This window comes from Rhinoderma darwinii, chromosome 1 (genome assembly GCF_050947455.1).
Source record: "Rhinoderma darwinii isolate aRhiDar2 chromosome 1, aRhiDar2.hap1, whole genome shotgun sequence".
Classification (NCBI taxonomy): Eukaryota; Metazoa; Chordata; class Amphibia; order Anura; family Rhinodermatidae; genus Rhinoderma; species Rhinoderma darwinii.
In genome coordinates this window covers 286,261,410-286,284,685 of record NC_134687.1, presented here as the reverse complement: position 1 = coordinate 286,284,685, position 23,276 = coordinate 286,261,410, and the positions used below count along the sequence as shown (strand labels likewise).

General features: G+C 39.9%; 1 protein-coding gene across 1 annotated transcript in view; it reads left to right on the top strand.

Moving 5' to 3' along the window:
* The window catches only part of DIRAS1 (DIRAS family GTPase 1), a 34,874-nt gene extending 17,069 nt beyond the window's left edge, over nt 1-17,805 (top strand). Inside the window, exon 2 of the mRNA XM_075825282.1 lies at nt 7,337-17,805. Within this exon, the coding sequence (XP_075681397.1) occupies nt 7,356-7,952 (597 nt within the window). The 5' untranslated portion in view covers nt 7,337-7,355 and the 3' untranslated portion in view covers nt 7,953-17,805. The remainder of the gene's footprint in view (nt 1-7,336) is intronic.
* The last annotated feature ends 5,471 nt before the right edge of the window (nt 17,806-23,276 follow it).

Here is a 23,276-nt window from a genome sequence, read left to right as displayed (position 1 = left end):
CACAAGCTGGTGGCAGCAGCGTTATGGTCTGGGGAATTTATTCATGCCATTTTCTGGGCCCACTCATCCATGTGGAAGGCACTCTGAACCGATTTGGGTATGAATCTATCGTTGCAGATCACCTCCACCCATACATTCTGTTTGTCGTCCCTGGGGTAAATGGAATCTTCCAGCAAGACAATGCGACATGTCACACAGCTAGAAATGTCCGACAGTGGTTGGAAGAGCACGACCAAGACTTCCAAGTATTTCCTTGGCCCCTTAATTTGCCAGACTTGAACACAATTGAGCATCTGTCGGACCACCTTGATCGTCCTGTTCGCTCTATGGATCCTCCCCCACTCACCATCCAGCAAATGTGGGATGCACTACAGTCAGCATGGCTCCAGATACCGGAGACAACCTACCAGCACCTTATTAAGTCACCCCCAGCCAGTCTAGCTGCTGTCCGTGCTGCACAAAGCAGTTACTCTGGATATTGGCTGGTGGTCATAATAATCTGAATCGACTGTGTAATTACGCATTCTAAAAAAATGTCGAATATTTTTTTATTTCATACACTCGCCAATATATATTTTTTGCAGCAGTTCATTATTGTCACAATTCTTGTTGTCCTGGGTAGTACAATCAGTAGCATTGTCACATTGGTCATTTTCGCTACCTCCATTGTTTACACAACACATTTTTGAGCACTTTGTATGAAACACTTGATAAGGCAGAAATGGTAAATATAGTTTCTGCCTTCTCACAAGGGGTGTCCAGTTTTCTCTAACTGCAAGATTATTTATCCTATTGCAGAGTACCGTAAAAAAACAACGCTCTAGAAAAAGGTCCCTTAACCCCTTCCCGCACGACGACGTACAGTTACTGAGTTTTTCCCGGTGCACACTGTCGGCGAGAGTGTGCACCGGGAACCACTCTTGCCGGCCAGCGGTCTTTTGCCGCTGATTTCGGCGAAATTAACCGCTTAAATTCGGTGATCGGTTGCAATCGCCGAATTTTGGGGGTTTCTAACATATCGGTAGACCCCGGTCCGAAATCGCGGGGTTTGCCGATAGTTAGTATGGCAAACGGAAGCCAAACAATGGCTTCTGTGTCTGCCATGGACGGAAGCCCATCAGGACCAACCTTCGGCTGGTCATGATAGGCTTCCTGTCAGAGTGACAGGAAGTCACTGTGTCGTTCCCGATGCACACTGTCAGCGACAAGGTGTGCATAGGGAACTTGGAGATCAACTGTCCCCGACAGCTGACACTCCAGTGTTGCCGATCAGCGGCTCATCGCCGCTGATTTCGGCAATTAACCCGTTACATGCGGGGCTCGATTGCGATCTCCGCATGTAGGGGGTTTGTAGCACATCAGCAGCCCCCATGCAATCGTGGGGGCTGCTGATGCTTGTGATGGCATCCGGAGGCCAGACAACGGCCTCCGGGTCTGCCATGTATGGAAGCCTATGAGGATCAGCCTGTGCTGATCCTCGTAGACCAACTGTCAGAGTGACTGTGACGTCACACTGACAGTTGGAATACATTACACTACCTAGGTAGTGTAATGTATTCTAGCAGCGATCAGAGCTGCAGGTCAAAAAAATAAAGTGTAAAAAGTAAAAGAAAAGTTAATAAACAAAAAAATAAAGTGTAAAAATTAAAAAAAAGTTAATAAAAGTGTAAAAATACGTTTTTGTTTTCCTATAATAACTCATTTATTATAGGGAAAAAATGAAAACGTTAAAAAAAAAAAGTACACATATTTGGTATCACCGTGTTCGTAACGACCCAATTTTTCCGCACGGTGAACGCCGCAAACAAAATAAAAGGAAAACTATGTCAGCATCGCTATATTTTGGTCACCACCCCTCCCAAGATATAGAATAAAAAGTGATCAAAAGTCGCATTTACCCCAAAATAGTACCAACAAAAACTACAACCCGTCCCGCAAAAAACAAGACCTCCCACAGTTTTTTTGACGAAAAAATAAAAAAGTTACGGCTCAGAATAGCGTGTCTCAGAAAATAAATAATTTTATAGAAACTTAATTTTATTGTGCAAACGCTGCAAAACTTAAAAAAAAACTATACACATATGGTATCGGCATAATCGTACCGACCCGCAGAATAAAGTAAAACGTAATTTATTGCGCATGGTGAACGCTGTAAGAAATAAAGAATTTAAAGCGCCAAAATCTTTGTTTTTTGGTCACCTTAGCTCTAAAAAAGATCCTGTGGGGTCAAAATGCTCACTATACCCCTAGAAAATCTGCGCTCCAAAATCGAAAAGGCGCTCCTTCCCTCCTGAGCCCTGCTGTGGGTCCAAACATCAGTTTACGACCACATATGGGGTATTGCTGTAATCGGGAGAAATTGCTTTACATATGTTGGGGTGCTTTTTCTCCTTTATTTCTTGTAAAAATTAAAAAGTTCTATGTTTCCACAGAAAAAAAGGTGATTTTCATCTTCACAGACTAATTCCACTAAATTCTGCAAATAAACTGTGGGGTCAAAATGCTAACTATACCCCTAGAAATATGCCTTAAGGGGTGTAGTTTCCAAAATGGGGTCACTTTTGGGGGGTTTCGACGGTTTAGGTAGCACAAGACCTCCTCAAACCTGACATGGTGCCTAAAATATATTCCTAAAAAAAGGAGGCCCCAAAATCCACTGGGTGCTCCTTTGCTTCTGAGACCTGTGCTTCAGTCCATTAGGACACTAGGGCCACATGTTGGATATTTCTAAAATCTGCAGAATATGGGCAATAAATATTGAGTTGCATTTCTCTGGTAAAACCTTCTGTGTTACAGATTTTTTTTTTTTTACAAATGAATTTCGGCAAAAAAAATAAAATTTGTAAATTTCACCTCTACTTTGCCTTAATTCCTGTGAAACGCCTGAAGGGTTAAAATACTTTCTGAATGTGGTTTTGAATACCTTGAGGGGTGCAGTTTTCAAAATGGGGTGATTTATGGGGACTTTCTAATATAGAAGGCCCTCAAAGCCACTTCAGAACTGAACTGGTCCCTGAAAAAATGGCCCATTGAAATTTTCTTGAAAATATGAGAAATTGCGTCTAAAGTTCTAAGCCTTGTAACATCCTAGACAAATAAAAGTACGTGAAAAAAAATAATGCAAATATAAATTAGACATATGGAGGATGTTAAGTAGTAACTATTTTGTGTGGTATTACTATCTGTTTTACAAGCTAACACATTTCAATTTAGAAAAATGGTAATTTTTGCTAAAATTAGAAGTTTTTCACAAATAAATATTGAATTTATCGACCAAATTTTTTCACTAACATAAAGTACAATATGTCACGAGAAAACAATCTCAGAATCGCTTAGATAGGTAAAAGCGTTCCGGAGTTATTACCACATAAAGTGTCACATGTCAGATTTGAAAAAATCATCTGTGTCCACAAGGCCAAAACAGGCTGTGTCCTAAAGGGGTTAAAGTGGATGAACACCTTTGCGACAAAGAAATTTAATGCTCTAAAACAGCTTTGCAAAGAGTCTTAGTTTAAATATATCCTACCATTTTCTGTACACAGCTTCTATGCATATTTTTGTGTCACCTTGGTTACCATCGGAAACAAACCCTGTGGAGCCAGATCCTGCAGTCATACTCCCTTCTGCCTCCTACTTTTTTGCTAATCTACCAAATGTGGATTACTAAAAAATAGGGGATAGATGGAAGAAGGAGGAATGCAGGCTCAGACTAAACAGTTTGTTTCTAGTTTGTAAACATGGAAACACATTAGTCTGCATAGCAGCTTTTATTTTTTATAAACCTAATATATATTGTGTCATTCTTCTTGATTTCTTTCAGAACTTTATTGTACAGTTTGGGGGAACTTGTCACATTCAACATGCTGCATTAGCAGGAGGAGTTGAGCAGATTTATATATCATTTTGTGTGAAAAGATTCAAAAGGAACTTGTATTTTTTATTTATTTTAAATCCCTACTTATTCTGGGTTTAGGAGTCCAGTGGGCGGTCCCAATCGGTGATTTACAGGTATCTCGGTATGCACACTCACACCGGGAAGGCTGTCAATGATTGAATCACTACACCCACTGGACTCCTAAGCCCAGAAGGAAAAAGGATTTAAATAATTAAAATTCAATGTATACTACATTTTTCCCCACCAAACTCTATATTATGCTGTTCTGCTCCTGCTACCCGATAATGTGCTGCTCTCAGATTGGACAGCATTTTAAGGTGACAGGTTCCCTTTAATTCATCTAGTTTCAGCTGTAACCTAATCTCAGTAAATCTGAGAATCCGTTTCCTCTCTGATCTACGGATTCTATGAGTTAACATTTGAGGAGGAGGAGTCTGATAAGTAGAGAAAGAGGCATTTTTCTGTAATAAGATTATTTAGAAAAAGTTTCTTATCTTCGCTTGTACTATTGATTAATGGAAACTTGTATTATAATCAAAGGTACACTTTAATATGCAGAAGTACTGGTGTACCGAATAAACCGGTCTCTGAGTGTTTATGGCTGTTCTGACTGTTATCTAGAACTAGCTATACCCCTTTATTAACCCCTTAAAGTGTAGCTAAACGTTTGACAAACCTCTGACGTCATAATGACATGTCAGAAGTTTGGATTGGTGGGGGTCCGAGCAATGAGACCCCCACCAATCGGTATAACGAAGCAGCGGAAGCGCTCGTGTGAGCGCTCAGGCGCTTCGTGTCTGTTTGGCTTTTTCCGGAAAGCCGATGTATCGGAGTATGGGCTCATAGACTCTATGACATATCAGACGTTTGTCAAATGTTTAGCTACACTTTAAGGTTGCAAACTACTTTGGACCTTTGATTTTTTTATTTGCCACATTCCAGGAGCATTATTTTTCATAAATGTAACGGTATGAGGGCTTGTTTTTTTTTGGGGACGAGTTGTATTTTTTTAATGGCACCATTTTGTAGTATCATTTATTTATTAACTTTCTTTTTCTGGGAAAGCCATTACAATAATGTGATAACTTTATTCTACCGTCGTTAAGATTTCAGCAATACAAAATATCTCGTTTATTTCATGTGTTACTACTTTTGCACACTATGAACATGTTTTATGTCACTACATTTCGAGAGCTGTATTAGGTCTTGTTTTTTTGCTGGACGAGTTGTAGTGTTTTGGGATACATTTTATTTATTTATTGATTTGACTTTTATTAATTTATTTTGGGGGGAAATGGGAACAAAATAGTAAATCCACTATAGTTTTTTTTTTTTTTTTTACATCATGCACGATGCAATATAAATTTTATGTTATCTTTATTCTTATCTTACACCTATTGCAGACGTGGGGACCTTTGCTAGATAACCGACCAGACCCCATGAGCCTTGGTGCCAATGGGCTGACAGAGGGATCCTACTCCCTTTGTCAAAATCTTTAGGTGCCGCTGTCACTATTGAATGTAGCATTTAAAGGGTTAAACCGCCAGGATCAGAGTTATGTCCAATCCCGGCCATTAGAGTGGGATGTCGGCAGTATAATAAAGCCGACACCCACAAATGATGGCGCAGGCACAGCATCTGTACTCGCACCATCATTGCAACGTAATAGTACAGCAATTCGCAGGAATGACCCGCGTCGTGCTATTACATCACAGAGCAGAAATGGGTTACTATTTTAGACCAGGCTCTTTTTTGATAGCATATATGAACATATTTGTATTTTATCAACATTATTCAGGAAAATCTAATTATTCCATAATTTAGCACTGCATCTTTCTGTAGTAAGTTCAACCTCAGATATTTACTCCAAAACTTGGCTGCTCCCAAGGAATGTCAGATGTGTATTTCATACAAATTATGACATTGTTTAAGGGTTAAATATTACTTTTACATCGGGATCGTTTAAATTGTGTAACTCCTTTATACAAATCTACAGAGTATGATCATTTTGCGTTACTCCAGAATTCTTAAGGGGTTGGCCAATTTAGGTATAATATTTGCAAATTGTATTTGAAATGGGAATATAAAATAGAGCCATTAAAAGTTTTGTGCTGCTTATTCACTCTGGCAAGCCATTACCCCTTGTTAGCAAAGCCTTCTCCCCTAAGGCTGGGTTCACACGACCTATTTTCAGGCGTAAACGAGGCGTATTATGCCTCGTTTTACGCCTGAAAATAGGGCTACAATACGTCGGCAAACATCTGGCCATTCATTTGAATAGGTTTGCCGACGTACTGTGCAGACGACCTGTAATTTACGCGTCGTCGTTTGACAGCTGTCAAACGACGACGCGTAAATTGACTGCCTCGGCAAAGAAGTGCAGGGCACTTCTTTGCCACGTAATTTGAGCCGTTCTTCATTGAACTCAATGAAGAGCAGCTCAAGATATACGAACGTCACAGACGCCTCGTATATTACGAGCAGGAGCATTTACGGCTGAAACAACGCAGCTGTTTTCTTCTGAAAACAGGCTGTCATTTCAGCCGTAAATGACAGCTAGCGTGTGAACATACCCAAACAGTACTACTAATTCCATCCTGAAAATTGCCCAGAGATGGAGGGTCACGTGACGCGACCTGTCCATCAGCAACTTCAACTGAAACACACTGTCTATTCCTGTCTCCTGGTGGTCCAGGACCAGCGCAAGCGCAAATTATTGTGTCCAGTCACACTTTCATCTGCGCTTGTGGACATCCAGGAAATTGGTGCAGGTGCATTGTGTTTCGATTGAAGTTACTGATAGATGGGTCGGTTTGACAGAATCTGATGGTCATTTAACTTGAAGAGGGGACTGGGAATGGGATTAACCGCAGCAGCAACATTTAACAGGAATGCATCAGGTATACATTCTGCATCAATAGTCACATTTTTACAGTGAACCAGAGGGGCCCTTTAAATCACCTACCGATAAAAAAATTATTACTGTAAACCAGAGTGGCCATTTAAATCACCTACCAATAAAAAACTAAGAACTAAAAACACTGTGTTACTGTTGTGCACACCACGTTTGGGGGTGTCCATTCCTAGGAGTTTTCTAGCTACAGTTTTAGTGTTTTGTTTTTTTAATAGGCCATTGTTAAGGTATAAAATATCTAGGTTATGGCCAGCTTTAGGATGGGCCATCAACGTGCAAACTGTGGGGGTCCGCTCCCCAGTACCACTTACTGCAGTAGTTCTGCAGAACGGGTCACTGATTTTGTTTAGTCCTTATATATATTTTGTATATATTTGACTGTGATAATATTACCTAAACTAGTTCAGTAGATATTTAGTATGGGATTTTATCTGAATATTTTATTGTTTATCTGATTATTTTTCAAGCCTATAATATGTTCTTCTAAAGCAATACATGTGATTGTGTATTCTTGTCTCTTATTCTAGGACTCAACCAGCTGTTAAAATGCCAGAGCAAAGTAACGATTATCGAGTAGTTGTGTTTGGGGCAGGAGGTGTTGGGAAGAGCTCATTGGTTCTACGTTTTGTAAAAGGAACATTTCGAGACACGTACATTCCCACCATAGAGGATACATATCGACAGGTCATCAGCTGTGACAAAAGTGTTTGCACCTTACAAATCACGGATACAACTGGAAGTCACCAGTTTCCAGCCATGCAGCGACTCTCTATTTCCAAGGGTCACGCCTTCATCCTGGTCTTCTCAGTCACCAGCAAACAGTCTATTGAGGAGCTGAAGCCTATCTACCAACAGATCCTGCAGATTAAAGGAAGTATAGAGAGTATACCAGTAATGCTGGTGGGAAACAAGTGTGATGAGACGCAACGTGAAGTGGATACAAAAGAAGTGGAGGCGTTGGCCAAAGAATGGAAATGTGCCTTTATGGAGACCTCAGCCAAGATGAATTACAATGTGAAGGAACTTTTCCAAGAGCTTCTAAATCTGGAGAAAAGGAGGAACATGAGTCTAAATATTGACGGCAAAAGGTCCAGCAAGCAGAAGCGGGCAGACAAAATTAAGGGGAAGTGCAGTATCATGTAAGCAATCAAAATGCTGGTGCATCCATTTCATTCATGTATATGCACAGTCATACCAGTTTTCTCTTTTGTTGTTGCTTTGAAGAGAGGAAATCACGTCCCTTGCTGCATTTTAACACTGTGACTGCCCAGGCATACAGAAACTGCCTCGCATATTCTTTGTGCAGCAACTAAAGGTTTTGCTTTACATCCAAATATCATTCATTTTATTTTTGGAGAATGCAAAATCTGACAGAACAATACCCCTTTCTCCCTTTTCTATTTTATTTTTTTAACAAAAAACATTGGAACGGAAAAAAAAAATGTTCTGCTTCACCTTGCATATATAACACAATGGTATACAAGTTCATGGCTGTTAGCCTTATGATAACATATACAGATGTATGATTCACTCAGTTCCAAACAGGTGGTGCTTAAATAAAGTATCAGATATGTGTCCTGGTCCAAAAGAACATTAGAAAGAGATATTTTGGCGAGCACAAACAACGCCAGAAAGTACAGTCACCTTTGACCTTATCTACGTAGTACTGTGATGACAAAGAAGGCCCAAAACAAGAAAAATGCAACTTCAGAGACTTGACATAGAAAATAAATCTGCATGAATCTATTGATCGTCCAACTGAAAGATTATACCGTTTACTTGCATTTAAAGAAAATAATACATTGGCTTTACAGATTATATCTCTGGGGGTTCAGCTGCTTATTAGTTCTTATATAAGTTTGGAGGTATGGACTTGATCACAAATCTACACCCACGCGTGCACGCGCGCATACACACGCACGCGCACAGTCAAAATCTTAAATAGAAACCAGACAGGGTAACACTTTGTCACTTATTACTTCATACAGGTTCTAAATAAAACACCCCATTCCAAAAAGAGAAAAGAACATATAGAAGTATGGCTTACTACTCTCTGTAAGAGAGGAAATGCCTTTAAGACATTATTGTTATGTATTTTGTGTGGAATTTCATTGAAAGTATTTTTATACATAATAACATTCAGCATCTTGTTGACTATACTCATTGGAAAGCAATCTACATAAAATAGCTGGTTTCCTCTATTGTCAGACCAGCAGCCCATTACACACACAGGAGACTGCGTGGCATGAGCCTCCAATATGGGTTGCGACCTAAAAGTCAGATAGTAAGAGTATTTATACTCTGTAGTGCAGGATATCAGGATTATGTAATAAAAGCAAACAGACCTAAATAGTCTGTGTTATTGATAAACAATGTATAAATCATATGCCCTAATGTATATCCTGAAAAAGAACCGAATAGTAGCAAATGAACATTACATATTTATTGATAAAGATATTATTCTGAAAGTATACTATAGAAAGGGTTTGTCAAGTACTATGTTATCAATCACCATAATTATATATACAATACATCTGTTGTAACCTTAACATTTCCATGATGTAGAAGTTTAGCAACGTATGTATAATCTTCATTGTCTATGTGTAATATTAAGCTAAAACAGAACACAAGGGTTACAGGCACAAGAGGTAGGAGAATTCGATTGGATTTACGGCAAAAAACATATATCTTAGTCCCATATAGATGAGTTCTCAAGCACAATGTACAGTCCTATCCAAATAAACAGCATAGCACAGAACCTATGATTATACCAAGAGTGAGCTCTAAAGGCTACATTTTACATGGTTAAACAAGAAGCAAATTGATGCTATGTAGAAAACAAGCTGGCAGGTTTTACTACAGTGTCTGTCTATTTAACTACACAAGGTGTTCGAAACTGTTTGGAGAAACACATTGTAGTAGTCCAGTAGTAAAAGTCAAATGCACTGAGCTTCTGCCAGTTCAGTATCTAAGAAAAAAAATAGCACAATATTTTACCATACAAAACCTAATTCTAAAAGCACAAGAAATGACCAGATATGAAGTAGGACAAGCTTTTTTACAGATCTGTTGTTTTCTGTTTCACATGTATAGATCATATCAGATGGGTATAGGGTAATTTCATGCTGGAGGTAAAGAAACAGTTAAAGGGTAACTAAACTTTTAAAATACTTTTGACATGTCATAGTGACATGTCAAAAGTTTTGATCAGTGAGGGTCCGAGCACTGAGACCATCACCAAACGCTAAAACGAAGCAGCAGGAGTGTTGTACAGGCTTTCCTTGGAGCGTTGTACAGGCTCAAGAGAAAGTCTATGAACCCGTACACTATAACAAAAAATTCAAGTAAAACTACAGGACTGTTCTGGAACATTGGCCAACAAGAGCACGTGTCCAAGGAAAAGAGAGCTAAAGATTAAAGGGTTTGTCTTATCAAAGAAAAACTCCTTTCATATTGCAGCCGCTGTGGCTTCCGGCACCCCTGGCAAACAGTCGATTATGCCAGGGGAACCCTTTTCTGTTTTTGATATTTCCCTTGCACTTGCCCCTTCAGAGGAAATGTGTAGTATTGCATGGCAGCCATTCAAGTCTGCCAGAACGGGAGCTGCTCTTACAGTGGGTACCCCCTCCATGATATCCATATGGCCTATAGACAGGGGTGGTCTTAAATATTCTTAAAAATTGTCAATATATGTCAAACGAAGCAGAGACTGGTTATACATATTTACAGAGATATATGCAAATAATTATTGTAAACAGCAGTGAGAATCAAGTACAGAGACAAGAATCAGGCATATGTGTATGAAGAACCAAGAACTAGGGCTACATATATGAAGAACCAGCAATATGTGTCTAGAGTCAGGAACCAAGGTCTACAATTACATGTGTCTATAGAGACTGAAAACAGAGACATCTACAGTTATGTACCAAGTATCTGTGGAAAAAGGAAATCCTTTATCACAGAGGTGGAAACCAAGGATATGTGTTTAGACAAAGAAAGGAACCAATTATATGTCTCCTCGGGGGCAATAATGAAGGCAACTTGTTCAATAAAAAAGGTACCAGATATTATTAAATAGAGGAATGATCTAGATATCTAGAACCAGGGATGAGTGTGACAGATACAGGAGACAAGTGCCCACATCTAATAGTCACAGAGATGCATGTCCAGATAGGGGACCATTTAAACTTGAACATATTGACTGAAGCAATTGATGGGTTTCTACATAGTAGCAAAATAAACAAGTGAGATCTGTAAAATGTGGAAATAAATTAGAATTTAAAAGAGCTTCTGAGATTTTGATCAGGATTTACTCAACTTGACTTTATATGAAACATGAATACTGAATAATGCATGATCTTAGATGAAGACAAGTACAGTAATGAGACAGTAATTGTATATTAGAAATGTAAATACATATATGCAGTATCTTTTATCCTAATGTATAACTCAAAAGAAACGAAAAAAAAGTAGCATGTTAAAGGCTTGTCTGCTTTCAGGCAACCCCCTTTTTAAGTGCTGTTTTATGGCATGTTTAGCAAATAATGGAGAGCAGCCTCCAGAGCGGCTCTGAGCAGTGGAGGACTGTAAGAAACCCCGTTCGAAGCAAGGAATAGCATAGACCTGTAATTACAATGGGCTATTTGCAATGCTTTGTTTTCCACTGTGATGATTTTGCACAAAAATCAGCCATAAACCACTGCAGCTCCCCTACCACAGCTAATGGACGGGGAGTTTCCAGCAGCAAAAACAATTATGCACTGCATACAATTTTTAGCAATGAAAAAATTGAATCCAAAAAACATAAGGATAAAAAAAGCGCAAATAAAAATTCAACAAAATTGATACTAGTATTTTTTTCCGCTTTAATTGTGTTCCGTTTTACTTTGTGCCAAATTAGTGTTACTTAACACTAAATAATATTAATTATATTTTCTATATACCTATAAGATATGTTAAATCATAAATTATTTTTCTGAATTTTTAAGTTGTTTTATCTTTTTTTTTAACCTCATCTATTTTTAATAATTATTTTAAAGCAACTGTTTTATATAGTCCCTATAACATTTATATAGATGGTGAAAAAAAATATTCTTTGTCATGTCAGCTGAAGACCATTCTCTTAATAAAATGACAGTGTTGACAAATACATTTATTTAACATAATTTGTTGGAAAAAAAATGACAAATGCTTAATAATGGAAACACTTTATCAGTCAGTATATTTTTTTGTTTTAGAAATACAGGCGACCAATGTGATCCTCTGTATAAATCAGCTATTCAAAACCTTACAACCCTTCAATTTTTCCACTCCAGGGAAACCCATACTCCCATTTGTCCCTCAAAGAAGCATAATGTAGGGGCTGTTAAAGCATCCTATTCTTGCCTAGCAGTATATTCTGGTTGAGATGCGTAGACTTCTCTGCCAAGCATCTTTCAGCAGGTTGAAATCCGTTTTCCGTCTCTTCTGTAAATGTGACAGGTCTATGCAGCTGCCTTCTGAGAAACGTCTGTCCCTTTCTAGTATCCCACGTAGAAAAACACAGATCTAGATCAGTGCTTCTCAGCATTAGGCTACATGCAAACGGACGTTCGTAGTTTGTGTCCTGTAACCAACGGATCCTTTGTCCGTTTTTTGCGGTCCGTGTGTCATCAGTGCGTCCTCTGCATCCGTTCCGCATTTTCCATATGTTTGACTTGAATGGGCGAGATGGAGCCGCAAACAGGGATAGGACCTACTCTGAATTTTGCGGCCCCCACACATATCCATGAAAAACATGGTAGTGTGCATTCGGCCATAGAAATGAAAGGGTCAGTGTACTATCCGTTAACAAAAACATAGCACACTAACTAAAACAATAGCCTTATTCAGCTAAATACCCCCCACTAAAATAAAATGACATCAAAGTACCCACAAGGCTATAACCACACACGTTCACCTAGTAAAAGAACATCAGAAGGGCAGTGTGAGTACCCCCTAGAGATATGGCATGTATCCTCTAGCGTACATGTACCACAGGTTCTGAACCAAAGGTCTAAATCAACAACTGACTAGATTAATAGTCTCTTGGCTGCTATAGGCAAAAGAATACCATATTTGTACTGTATTATATAGTAAGTTATGCAGACTGAAAATAATAAATGCTATATTCTTCTTACAGATGTGCAATGTGATAATCACAACACGGATTGGATTTAGATTTTAGATTGTCCACATCCAGGTAGGAACCCTAGACAAATCAATTCAATATCGCTTGATGACAGTTCCTATTCCTATCTACAAAACTTACCCATGAAGCACAGCACCATAGAAGCTCCACAAAACAGGGAGATTGATCATTACTGTCACATAAACAATATATGAGAGGGTGTAAATTGTGCCAAATTTATCAAAATGATATATGTGGCATTATAATCTGGTGCAACTTTTCTCTCCTTTATGCCACCTCATGGCTGCCATGCATAAGCGCCAGTAAAAAAAATAAATGGGTGGGGAATGAAAAAAAAATGCAATTCCGCTATTGTGTCTTGCGTTGCTTTATTTTTTTACGCTATGTATTGTTTGGTATAAATGATACGTTAACTTTATTCTATAGGTCGTACGATTACGGCAAAACCAAATGTATATATATTTTTTTAATGCTTTAGTACCATTGCAGAATAAAAGTATATTTTATGGAAAAAATACAAAAATTGTCGCCGTATTGCCAAGACGCATAACTTTTTTACATTTTCCGTCGACATAGCCATATAAGTATGAGGGCTTGTTTTTTGTGGGACGGACTGTAAGGTTTTTTTTTTCTTCATTTTATGCTACATCGAAATTATTGTTTGACTTTTATAAAAAATAAATAAAGGGGGAATGGCAAAAAACAGATTTTTTTTTCATGCCATATGTGATGCGGTTTAAGGCCATGTTCAGACTGCTTCGGACAGTCCGCGGTGGAATTCTGCAGCAGCCGTTTTTTTACATTTCTTTCTATATATTTTTAGGAAACTTAGTTCAGACGTTGCAGAAAATAACTGTGCAGAATTTAGGCTGCGGTGCAGAATTTTCCCTCCGCAGCATGATCATTATGTTGCGGAGAAGCAGCGGAATTTCACTGCGAATTTCAGCCTTTGCAATGCAAAAACTGAAATCTGTGGCAAGTCCGCTGTGATATCTGCAACGTCTGAATTACCTCTCAAATATGCAAATGTTGCTGCAAATTCGTTGGGTAATTGCCCCGAATCTGCACCAACATTTGCAGCGTAAAAATTCTGTGGCCTAAATAACATGTTATCTTTATTTCTACGGGTTGTAGAATTGCATCGGTACCATATATGTATTTTTTTGAAACTATTTTTAAAGAAATAAACATGTTTTTGATGAAAAATATATTTTTAACGTTTTTTGGGGGGGACATTTTTTATTTTATTAATCTTTTATTAAACTTAATCTCACTTTTTTTGTATTTACGCAACGAATCCGCACCAACATTTGCATATTTGACAGGTAATTCAGACGTTGCAGAAAAGACAACGGACTTGCCACAGATTTCAGTTTTTGCATTGCAAAGGCTGAAATACGCAGTGTAATTCCACTTCTTCTCCGCAACAGACAGTGCATGCTGCGGAGGGAAAATTCCGTACCGCAGCCTATGGTCCGCAGCTGAGTTTTCCGCAACGTCTGAACTAACTTGCCTCAAAATGTATTGAAACAACTGTAAAAAACGGCCGCTGGAGAATTCCACTGCGGACTGTCCGCAGCGGAATTCCACAGCAATTCCACCACGTCTGAACCTGCCCTTATTATTCCAAAGCATTATTGCCTGTCAGTATGAGGGTATGTTCACACGATGTGTTTTCAGATGTGCTGTTTATGCCTCGAATTACGCCAGAAAAAACAGCACCATTACGCCTCCAAACATTTGCCCACTGCTTGCAATGAGATTTACTGTGTTCTGTTCCCACGAGGCGTAATTTTACGCCTCCTTTTCAAAATACGGCGCGTAAAAAGACGCCGCGTAAAAAGAAGTGCAGGTCATTTCTTGGGACGTTTTTGGAGCCATTTTTATTGACTCCATTGAAAAACAGCTCCAAAAATGGCTGTAAAATACGCCGCGAAAAACGCAAGCTCCGTATTTGCAGACGTTTTTGACTCAGCGTGTGAACATACCCTGACACTGACAAGCAGACTAATAAACAAAAGCCTCTGACAGAGCTGGGAGCCTTTGTCAGGCCCCTGGCTGCCATATAAACTCATAGGCACCTGCAATCACAACGCATGGGCACAGCTTCTGTAAGAACACCGCAATTAAAACATAATGATATGTCCATTTGCAGGAACGGGTTAATAAATTTGAAGCATTTTATTACTTCTCTTAGCCACACCCCTTTTTCTTAATGCTTTTCAAACCTGTGCAGGTAGGTTTAAAAAGTGTGTGTAACAGATAAATTTGGCGCACACCATGTACTCAATTTTTAAGTACCATTTGGGACATAATTCTTAGGCATTTTGGTTATTAAATCTCCCCCACATTGCACACTGTTTTACTATTTTTATCAGCATGCTCAAAAACAAAGATCCATTACGGAGCAATGGCTAATTTGGTTGAATAGTATAACTAAATGGTTTGTGGTGAAATACAAAAAATACATTCATGTAACAGATATAACCTGACTCTTTTATTGGCTTAGAATGGCTTGACCTCACAAAATTGAAAACATACAAACATCTGTCTTACCAATATATTTGCCAGCTGTAAATGTGCCATATATATGTCTGAAATGGAAAGTATTCAGAAATGTTATCTGAAATTCTGCACCATTCTATAAAAGGAAAGATGAAACATCATCCACAAATGATTCTTTTTGTATGAAAATAATAAAAAGTCTATGTGTGACTTGCTTGCTCAGCTATAGCTCCCATAGACTTAAATGGAGAGGGCAGCAGCCATCTCTCTATGACAACCCATACTTAACCACACATTTTTTGAGGACCATTTAAATGCACTTTACATAATATACACGAAAAGGTAAATTTTAAAACAGATTATTTTTAGTGATCCTAAGGGCTCATGCACATCACTGTAATAGGGCACCCTTAGCCATATGCCTCCAATTTCAGACCATATAAATCCATAAAAATAAAAAAAAGATCCATATTACAGCATTCTCCTCTAGGCACCATATATTGGTACACAGAATACCTACTGCTCCGTATTACTGAGCCACAGTGACTGCCGTGCATGACATATAACTTTAATTTAAATGTATCCATTCTGTTTTTTTCCCCTCCAAGTATTTATCGCTTGTGACCCCACTAGATAAGACAGATTGCAGAGTTGTTGCAAAGATTTGCTCCGGCTCTGGAGGTATTGGCAAGACCAGGCATTAAATGTCACGTCATAAAAGTGCAACTTGCAATACAGCACTTACAGGGAAGTTGTGCGGCTGCCCAAAGCCTCCCCTGACAATAAAGGCTGATGGTAAAGACATCAAATACAATTTTAGTTCCCATAAAAAAAGCATCCCAAAAAAAAATGCTGCATGCGTTTTTCTGTCATTTTTGGTACCAATTTTTGCTATTCGTTTGCTTTACTACCTGCCTTTTTTTTAGGTGTTTTTTTTTCACATTGCTAATCATGTGATTCAAAGATCATGTGATGCAGAGATTTAAAAACTGAGCCAAAAAAAAGCAAGAAAAAAAGAGACAAAACACAACCTAAAAAAAAGTTATGTTTTCAGTGCATTCTATATTTCCCCACTGACTACCAGCTAACATCTGGCCGCAGAGTTTTCTGTGTGTACATTCACCCTAATGCTGTTAAAAATATTCTGCTCAAATAGCATATCCCAAACATAAAAAAATTAAATAAAAAATATGCTAGGAAGGTGGCTTATATGGGAAAATATAAGATTGTTCAGTTCTATCTGAAGGGTTTCCCTGATTCGATGTCAGCAGACTATCTATAGATTGTATATGTTGGATGGGATTGATAGTATAGATATTTTATGAATAAGAGAAGCAACCAGGAACTTAAACCCCTTCCTGACAACCCTGCTGTATATTCGGAGGACCATGACATCAACTCTAATAATAACCACAGGTAACTGGTATTTTAGGCAACTAATGAAGTTATATATACAGTTATATACATTGAACCCAAATGCGATAGAAAGAGGGGCTGAGGCGTTGGCTCAACAACAGAGAGCGAAGGGTTTAAAGCGACAAATTAAAATGAATTTTGTTTGTGTTCTTAGTCATCTTTACTAATAGATATATGTGTGCACGACATGGCTAGGGAGAAGTTTCTCCGTAAGCTTTGGGTATACAGATAAAGGGAACATAAATATTTTGGCAAGTCTATGTGGCCATTTATACTGTATATTGGTAACTTGGTTGTGTTATCCAGCTGACTTTCAATGGGAAGCTGCCCACATTAGCTTGCTGGACAAGGGCATTAATACACAAACATTAAAAATTGCTCATTATCTTCAAATCACTTTTTAATAGTTTATATGGTAATGTTAGTCAAATGCATATCAAATGTGTTCTACGAAAGAAATCAGGGTGTTTGAAGCAATTGAACAGCCAAATGGAAATATGTTTTATATAATTAGTTAAAAACACAAGGTGCAAAGTTATGTTATTCCTTGCTTTGGTCTATGGAGGGCATGAAAGCTGGCGCACAATCCTGCATTGCACTGGTTGGTTCCATATTGCCTGTAGTGATGATTCACTTGTAAATGCTAAAACATTTGTCGTAGATTAAAGACCTCAAATCCTGCAGCATCCCATTCATTCCAGTACCCATTTTATAATGTCATCATATGCTCACAAAACCCTTGACATAAATATATCCATCTGTTTGTGATCACTTTTCTTATTCAGACTAAGAATATATACCTATCCGCTTCCTACTGTGGAAGGTTGCGACAAGTGAAATGCTCTAAGGTTACATGTTGAGTACATTTATGAAAATCCTAATAAAACATTTTTATTCCGAATATTATATGTGATATCAGTTGTTATTGTATTAGGCATCATACACATATATATATATATATATATATATATATATATATATATATATATTTTCCGCTGTACGTTTGTAAACTGTGTATAATTAAACCAGCATGCTCACAGCACCAGGAGTGTTGCAGTAAACACTTTTATAAAGAGCAATGCAAAGCAAGTTGTAGACCTAGTCTTCCTCAAATGACCTGATCCGCAACCCAAAAGGAAGGCGTGTAATCAATCTTGTAATTAAATAAACCTAATGAGAAAATCGTTTTTTTGCTTCCAATTCACATATGTCAACCACCGCTTTCTACTGCATGAGGAAGTTCACCTGGATGTAAGCTACTCAAAGGCTGATATAATAATTGCAGAGAAAAGGTAAGGTTAAGGGTATGTTCACACGCACTAATTACGGACGTAATTCGGGCGTTTTTGCCCCGAATTACGTCCGAAAATAGCGTTGACAAACATCTGCCCATTGAAAGCAATGGGCAGACGTTTGTCTGTTCACACGAGGCGTATATTTACGCGCCGCTGTCAAATGACGGCGCGTAAATAGACGCCCGCGTCAAAGAAGTGACCTGTCACTTCTTTGGCCGTAATTGGAGCCGTTATTCATTGACTTCAATGAATAGCAGCGCCAATTACGTCCGGAATGGACGCGGCGTTCAAGCGCCTGCATTCCGTTACGGCTGAAATTACGGGGGTGTTTTCAGGCAGAAACATCCCCGTAATTTCAGCCGTTACGGACGCTGTCGTGTGAACATCCCCTTAAACTGCGGCAACACGCAGAATTTTTGTAGTGCAATTGTTTTGTCATAGGGGCATTGTGTTCACTTCCTAACTGGCTCTCTTAGGGGCGGTTATGCGTATTGCTGTAAATGGTGATTTGGGTCCACACAATGTCCATTGAACTGGACAGAAATCAGAAATGTCATATGATAACCGGACCACAGAAGCTGCATGTGTTGGGCATATAAATCCAAACACTTGTGACACTGATAAAAAAAAAAGTATATTGTTTTTCTCGATTTTCCTTTAAAATAAATGGCCTTATATATTACCTTATCTCAAAATAGCCACACTGGCAATCAACTAATCGCTGGCGGTCAAGCTACTGGAAATCCTGCCAACCAGAAATTATCGCCGGGAGAGGTCTTGTCCAGCCATATATTTCGGCAGCTGCAAGGGAAATGTAGTATTGCATGCTGCCCATTCAAAAGAATAGCTGCCCTCACTGTCTCTTTGCTGAATTTGCAGATACTGCCTCAGAGCTGAACCTTGAAGGCTGTTTTTTTTTTATCCCCTTTCCACAGAATAGAGGATACATGTGTGATAGCTGGGGGTCCGACCGCTGGGAGAGAACAGTGGACCAGAAGTCCCCCAAAGTGCTCCATGGGAATTGAGCGCTGGTTCGCATGCTCAATCAGCGCTAGATTCATTTCTATGGAGCTGCCAGAGACAGTTGTCCCGGAAGTCCCATAGAAATGAATGGAGCGCTGGCCGAGCATGTGCACCAGCGCTCAATTCTCATGGAGCACTTCAAGGGACTTTTGGTCCACTGTTCTCTTCATCTATCCTGTGAATACGAGATACATGTGTTTTGTGGGAAAACCCAATTAAGATACTGCCTCAGGGCTGAACCTTAAGGTCTGTAACGGCTGCCGCGCCGTTCCCACGGCCTCTGCTCCGGTTCCGGCGTCCTCCATTACCAGCTGCTCATCCCGAGCTCCACTTAAAACGATCCGGACGCTCTGCTGGCCCTGGACGGCGTCAGGTAAGTGCATCCCTTACATCCCTCCGCGGCCATCATCCTCGATGTGTGGCTGCAGTCACTGGAGGGCGCTGACACGTCCTGTCTTAAATGGCCAGCGCGCGCCTTAATTCCTAAGACTTCCTATTTAGGTTCCTCCTTCCTTGCATCCATGTTTGTTCAACCTAGTTCCCCGTGACTGTCCCTGTGCTCTGGTTCCCTGTTTCCGTCCCTTCTGCCTTTTGTCTGGATTACCCGTTACGACGCCTGCCGCCTGCCTTGACCTATTGCTGCCATACCCGTTACGACGTCTGCTGCCTGTCCTTACTTCTCCCTATCCATCCGACCGCCTCTACCCGCTGTGCCAAGCGTTGCCTGGGTTCCAAGCACCATCTTCCAGACGATACTGAGGATCCATGAACAAACCAGTGAGAACCGTTATAAGGTCATTGTCTATGGGTCTATTCTATTCAATCAATCCGATCATCCAGGCCATGTGATCCAGGTTTAAAGAGGTTTTATAGTAGAACTGCTTCTGTAATATGGTACATGCTTTACAAGAGGAGATTCTGGGTACCACTAAATGCATCGTGGGATGTACATATGATTGTTTATGCACACTGCAAGTAAGCTATTCCAGACAATGTACAATATATATTAGTCCTTCTCAATGAATTCGAATATCATCAAAAAGTTTATTTATTTCAGTAATTCAATTCTGAAAGTGAAACTCATATATTATATAGATTCATTATACAAAGAGTTATCTATTTCCAGCATTTTTTTCTTTTAATGTTGATGATTATGGCTAACAGTTAATGAAAACCCAAAAATTAGTCTCTCAGAAAATTAGAATATTGGGTAAAAGTTGAAGATTGTAGACTCATGGTGTCACACTCTAATCAGCTAATCAACACAAAACACCTGCAAATGTTTCCTAAGCCTTTAAATTGTTAAACAGTCTGGTTCAGTAGGCTACACAATCATGGGGAAGAATGCTGACTTGACAGTTGTCCAGAAGACAGTCATTGACACCCTCCACGAGGAGATTAAAACCACAAAAGGACTGTCATGTCCGTGGCTGCGGGCCGTCAGTTCCACTCTCCCCCGTGACAGCCGCAGCCACGAGCCGGCGAGCGCTGGCCCCAGTCTCCTCCTCAGGAGACGCCAGCGCTCACTTCCACTCACCTCAGCCGGATCGTGCCCGCTCTTAAAGGGGCAGCACTCGCACGGGACTTTATGAACAATCAGTCCATTACTCCCTGGACTATAAGAGGGGTTCACTTGCTTCTATGCCTGAGCGTTGTTGTTGTACTGAAAGTTTGTCTGTCTATGCTATGGTCTCCTAGTGTGTTCCTGTATCCCGTGAAATCTTGTGCTGTGCTGGTGCCGTGCTGTGCTGTATTCTATGCCTGTCCTGCTACTCCACGCCTGACGTCTACCTGCTTTCTAGTCCCAGCCAAGCCTGCCTTGCTACTGTCCGAGCTGCCACAGGTATCCTATAGGACTATAGACTCTGACCTGCATCCTGTTGGCACGCTGCCATACCGCCAAGGTGGTACGGCCCTGTGGGTCCACGAACGCAACGTGACAAGGACATTGCTAAAGAAGCTGCTGTTCACAGAGTGCTGTATCCAAGCATATTAATGGAAAGTTGAGAGGAAGGAAAAAGTGTGGTAGAAAAATGTGCACAAGCAACGGAGATAACCGCAGCCTTGAAGGGATTGACAAGAAAAGGCCATTCAAGAATCTGGGGGAGATTCACAAGGAGTGGACTGCGGCTGGAGTCAGTGCTTTAAGAGCCACCACACATAGATGTATCCAGGACATGGGCTACGACTGTCACATTCCTTGTGTCAAGCCACTCATGACCCAAAGACAACGTCAGAAGCGTCTTACCTGTGCTATGGAGAAAAAGGACTGTTCTGTGGCTCAGTGGTCCAAAGTCCTGTTTTCAGATGAAAGTCAATTTTGCATTTCATTGGGAAATCAAGGTCCCATAGTCTGGAGGAAGAGTGGAGAGGCGTCAATCCAAGTTGCTTGCGGTCCAGTGTGAAGTTTCCACAGTCAGTGATGGTTTGGGGGGCCATGTCATCTGCTGGTGTTGGTCCACTGTGTTATATAAAGTTCAGAGTCAGCGCAGCCGTCTAGCAGGACATTTTAGAGCACTTCATGCTTCCCTCTGCTGACAAGCTTTATGGACAAGCTGATTTTATTTTCCAGCAGGACTTGGCACCTGCCCACACTGCCAAAAGTACCAATACCTGTTTTAATAACCACAGTATCACTGTGCTTGATTGGCCAGCAAACTCACCTGACCTAAACCCCTTAGAGAATCTATGGGGTATTGTCAAGAGGAAGATGAGAGACACCAGACCCAACAATGCAGACGAGCTGAAGGCCGCTATCAAAGCAACCTGGGCTTCCATAACACCTCAGCAGTGACACAGGCTAATCGCCTCCATGCCACGCAGCATTGATGCAGTAATTCATGCAAAAGGAGCCCCGACCAAGTATTGAGTGCATATACTGTACATACTTTTCAGTAGGCCTACATTTCGGTATTAAAAATCATTTTTGAAATTGGGCTTATATAATATTCTAATTTTCTGATACACTACATTTTTGGTTTTCAATAACTGTTAGCCATAATCATCAACATTAGAAGAAAAAAATGCTGGAAATAGATCACTCTGTGTGTAATGAATGTATATAATATATGAGTTTCACTTTTTGAATTTAATTACTGAAATAAATGAACTTTTTGATGATATTCTAATTCATAGAGAAGGACTAGTATATAGTATATACCCGTTGGAGTTGGTTTCCATTTGTTTCCGTTCCGTAAGGTTTGAGTTTTTTGCATAAATAAAAGTGTAGTCAAGTATGCTATTGTTTCCTCTAAAGAAACGGAGACCTTACAGAATGCAAACAAACCAATTCCAACGGAGGCATTACCATTGAAATCAATGGTAATGCAAACGGAAGCTTTGGTTTCCGTTTGGCTTTCCGTTCATCGGTTCATCTGACGGAAAGGCCTAACGGAATCCATGAACGGAAGCCCGACACCCTAATAGATGAACAGAAAGCCGAACGGAAACTATAGCTTCCGTTTGCATTACCATTACCATTCGTTTCAGTTGGTTTCCATTTGTTTATTGTCTATAAAGTTTCAGTTTTTTTTTTATGGAAACAATATCATAGTCGACTAAGCTATTGTTTCCGTAAAAAAAAAAACGGAAACCAACTGAAACGGAAGCATTACCATTGAAATCAATGGTAATGCAAACGGAAGCTATAATTTCGGTTCGCCTTTCCGTTCATCTGTTTCTCTGATGGAAAGGTGGAACGGAAACCCTAAACGGAACCCAATGCTGATGTGAACAGGTCATTAGTGAAGGATCTAATCCAGAGCCACTATGGTACAGTTTCAGTGTTCTAGCATTTGTTATGGGGCCAGTAGAGATTGGTCACTGTCACGGGGCCAACAGGATTGTGTGGACCCTCTGTTTTGCCAACAGATTTGGCATGGGGCTAAACTGGGCAGTGGAGTCTAAGGGATTGTTAGGTTTTCACCCTTTAACCTCCGTGAGGAGATGTGGACTTGGTCACCGTTGGCAACAGCTGACGTAGACAGGCGGAATATAAATGACAGAAAACTAGGTGCAGCGTCTGTACTAGCAAAGGTCAGGGCAAGTGACAGACAGTCA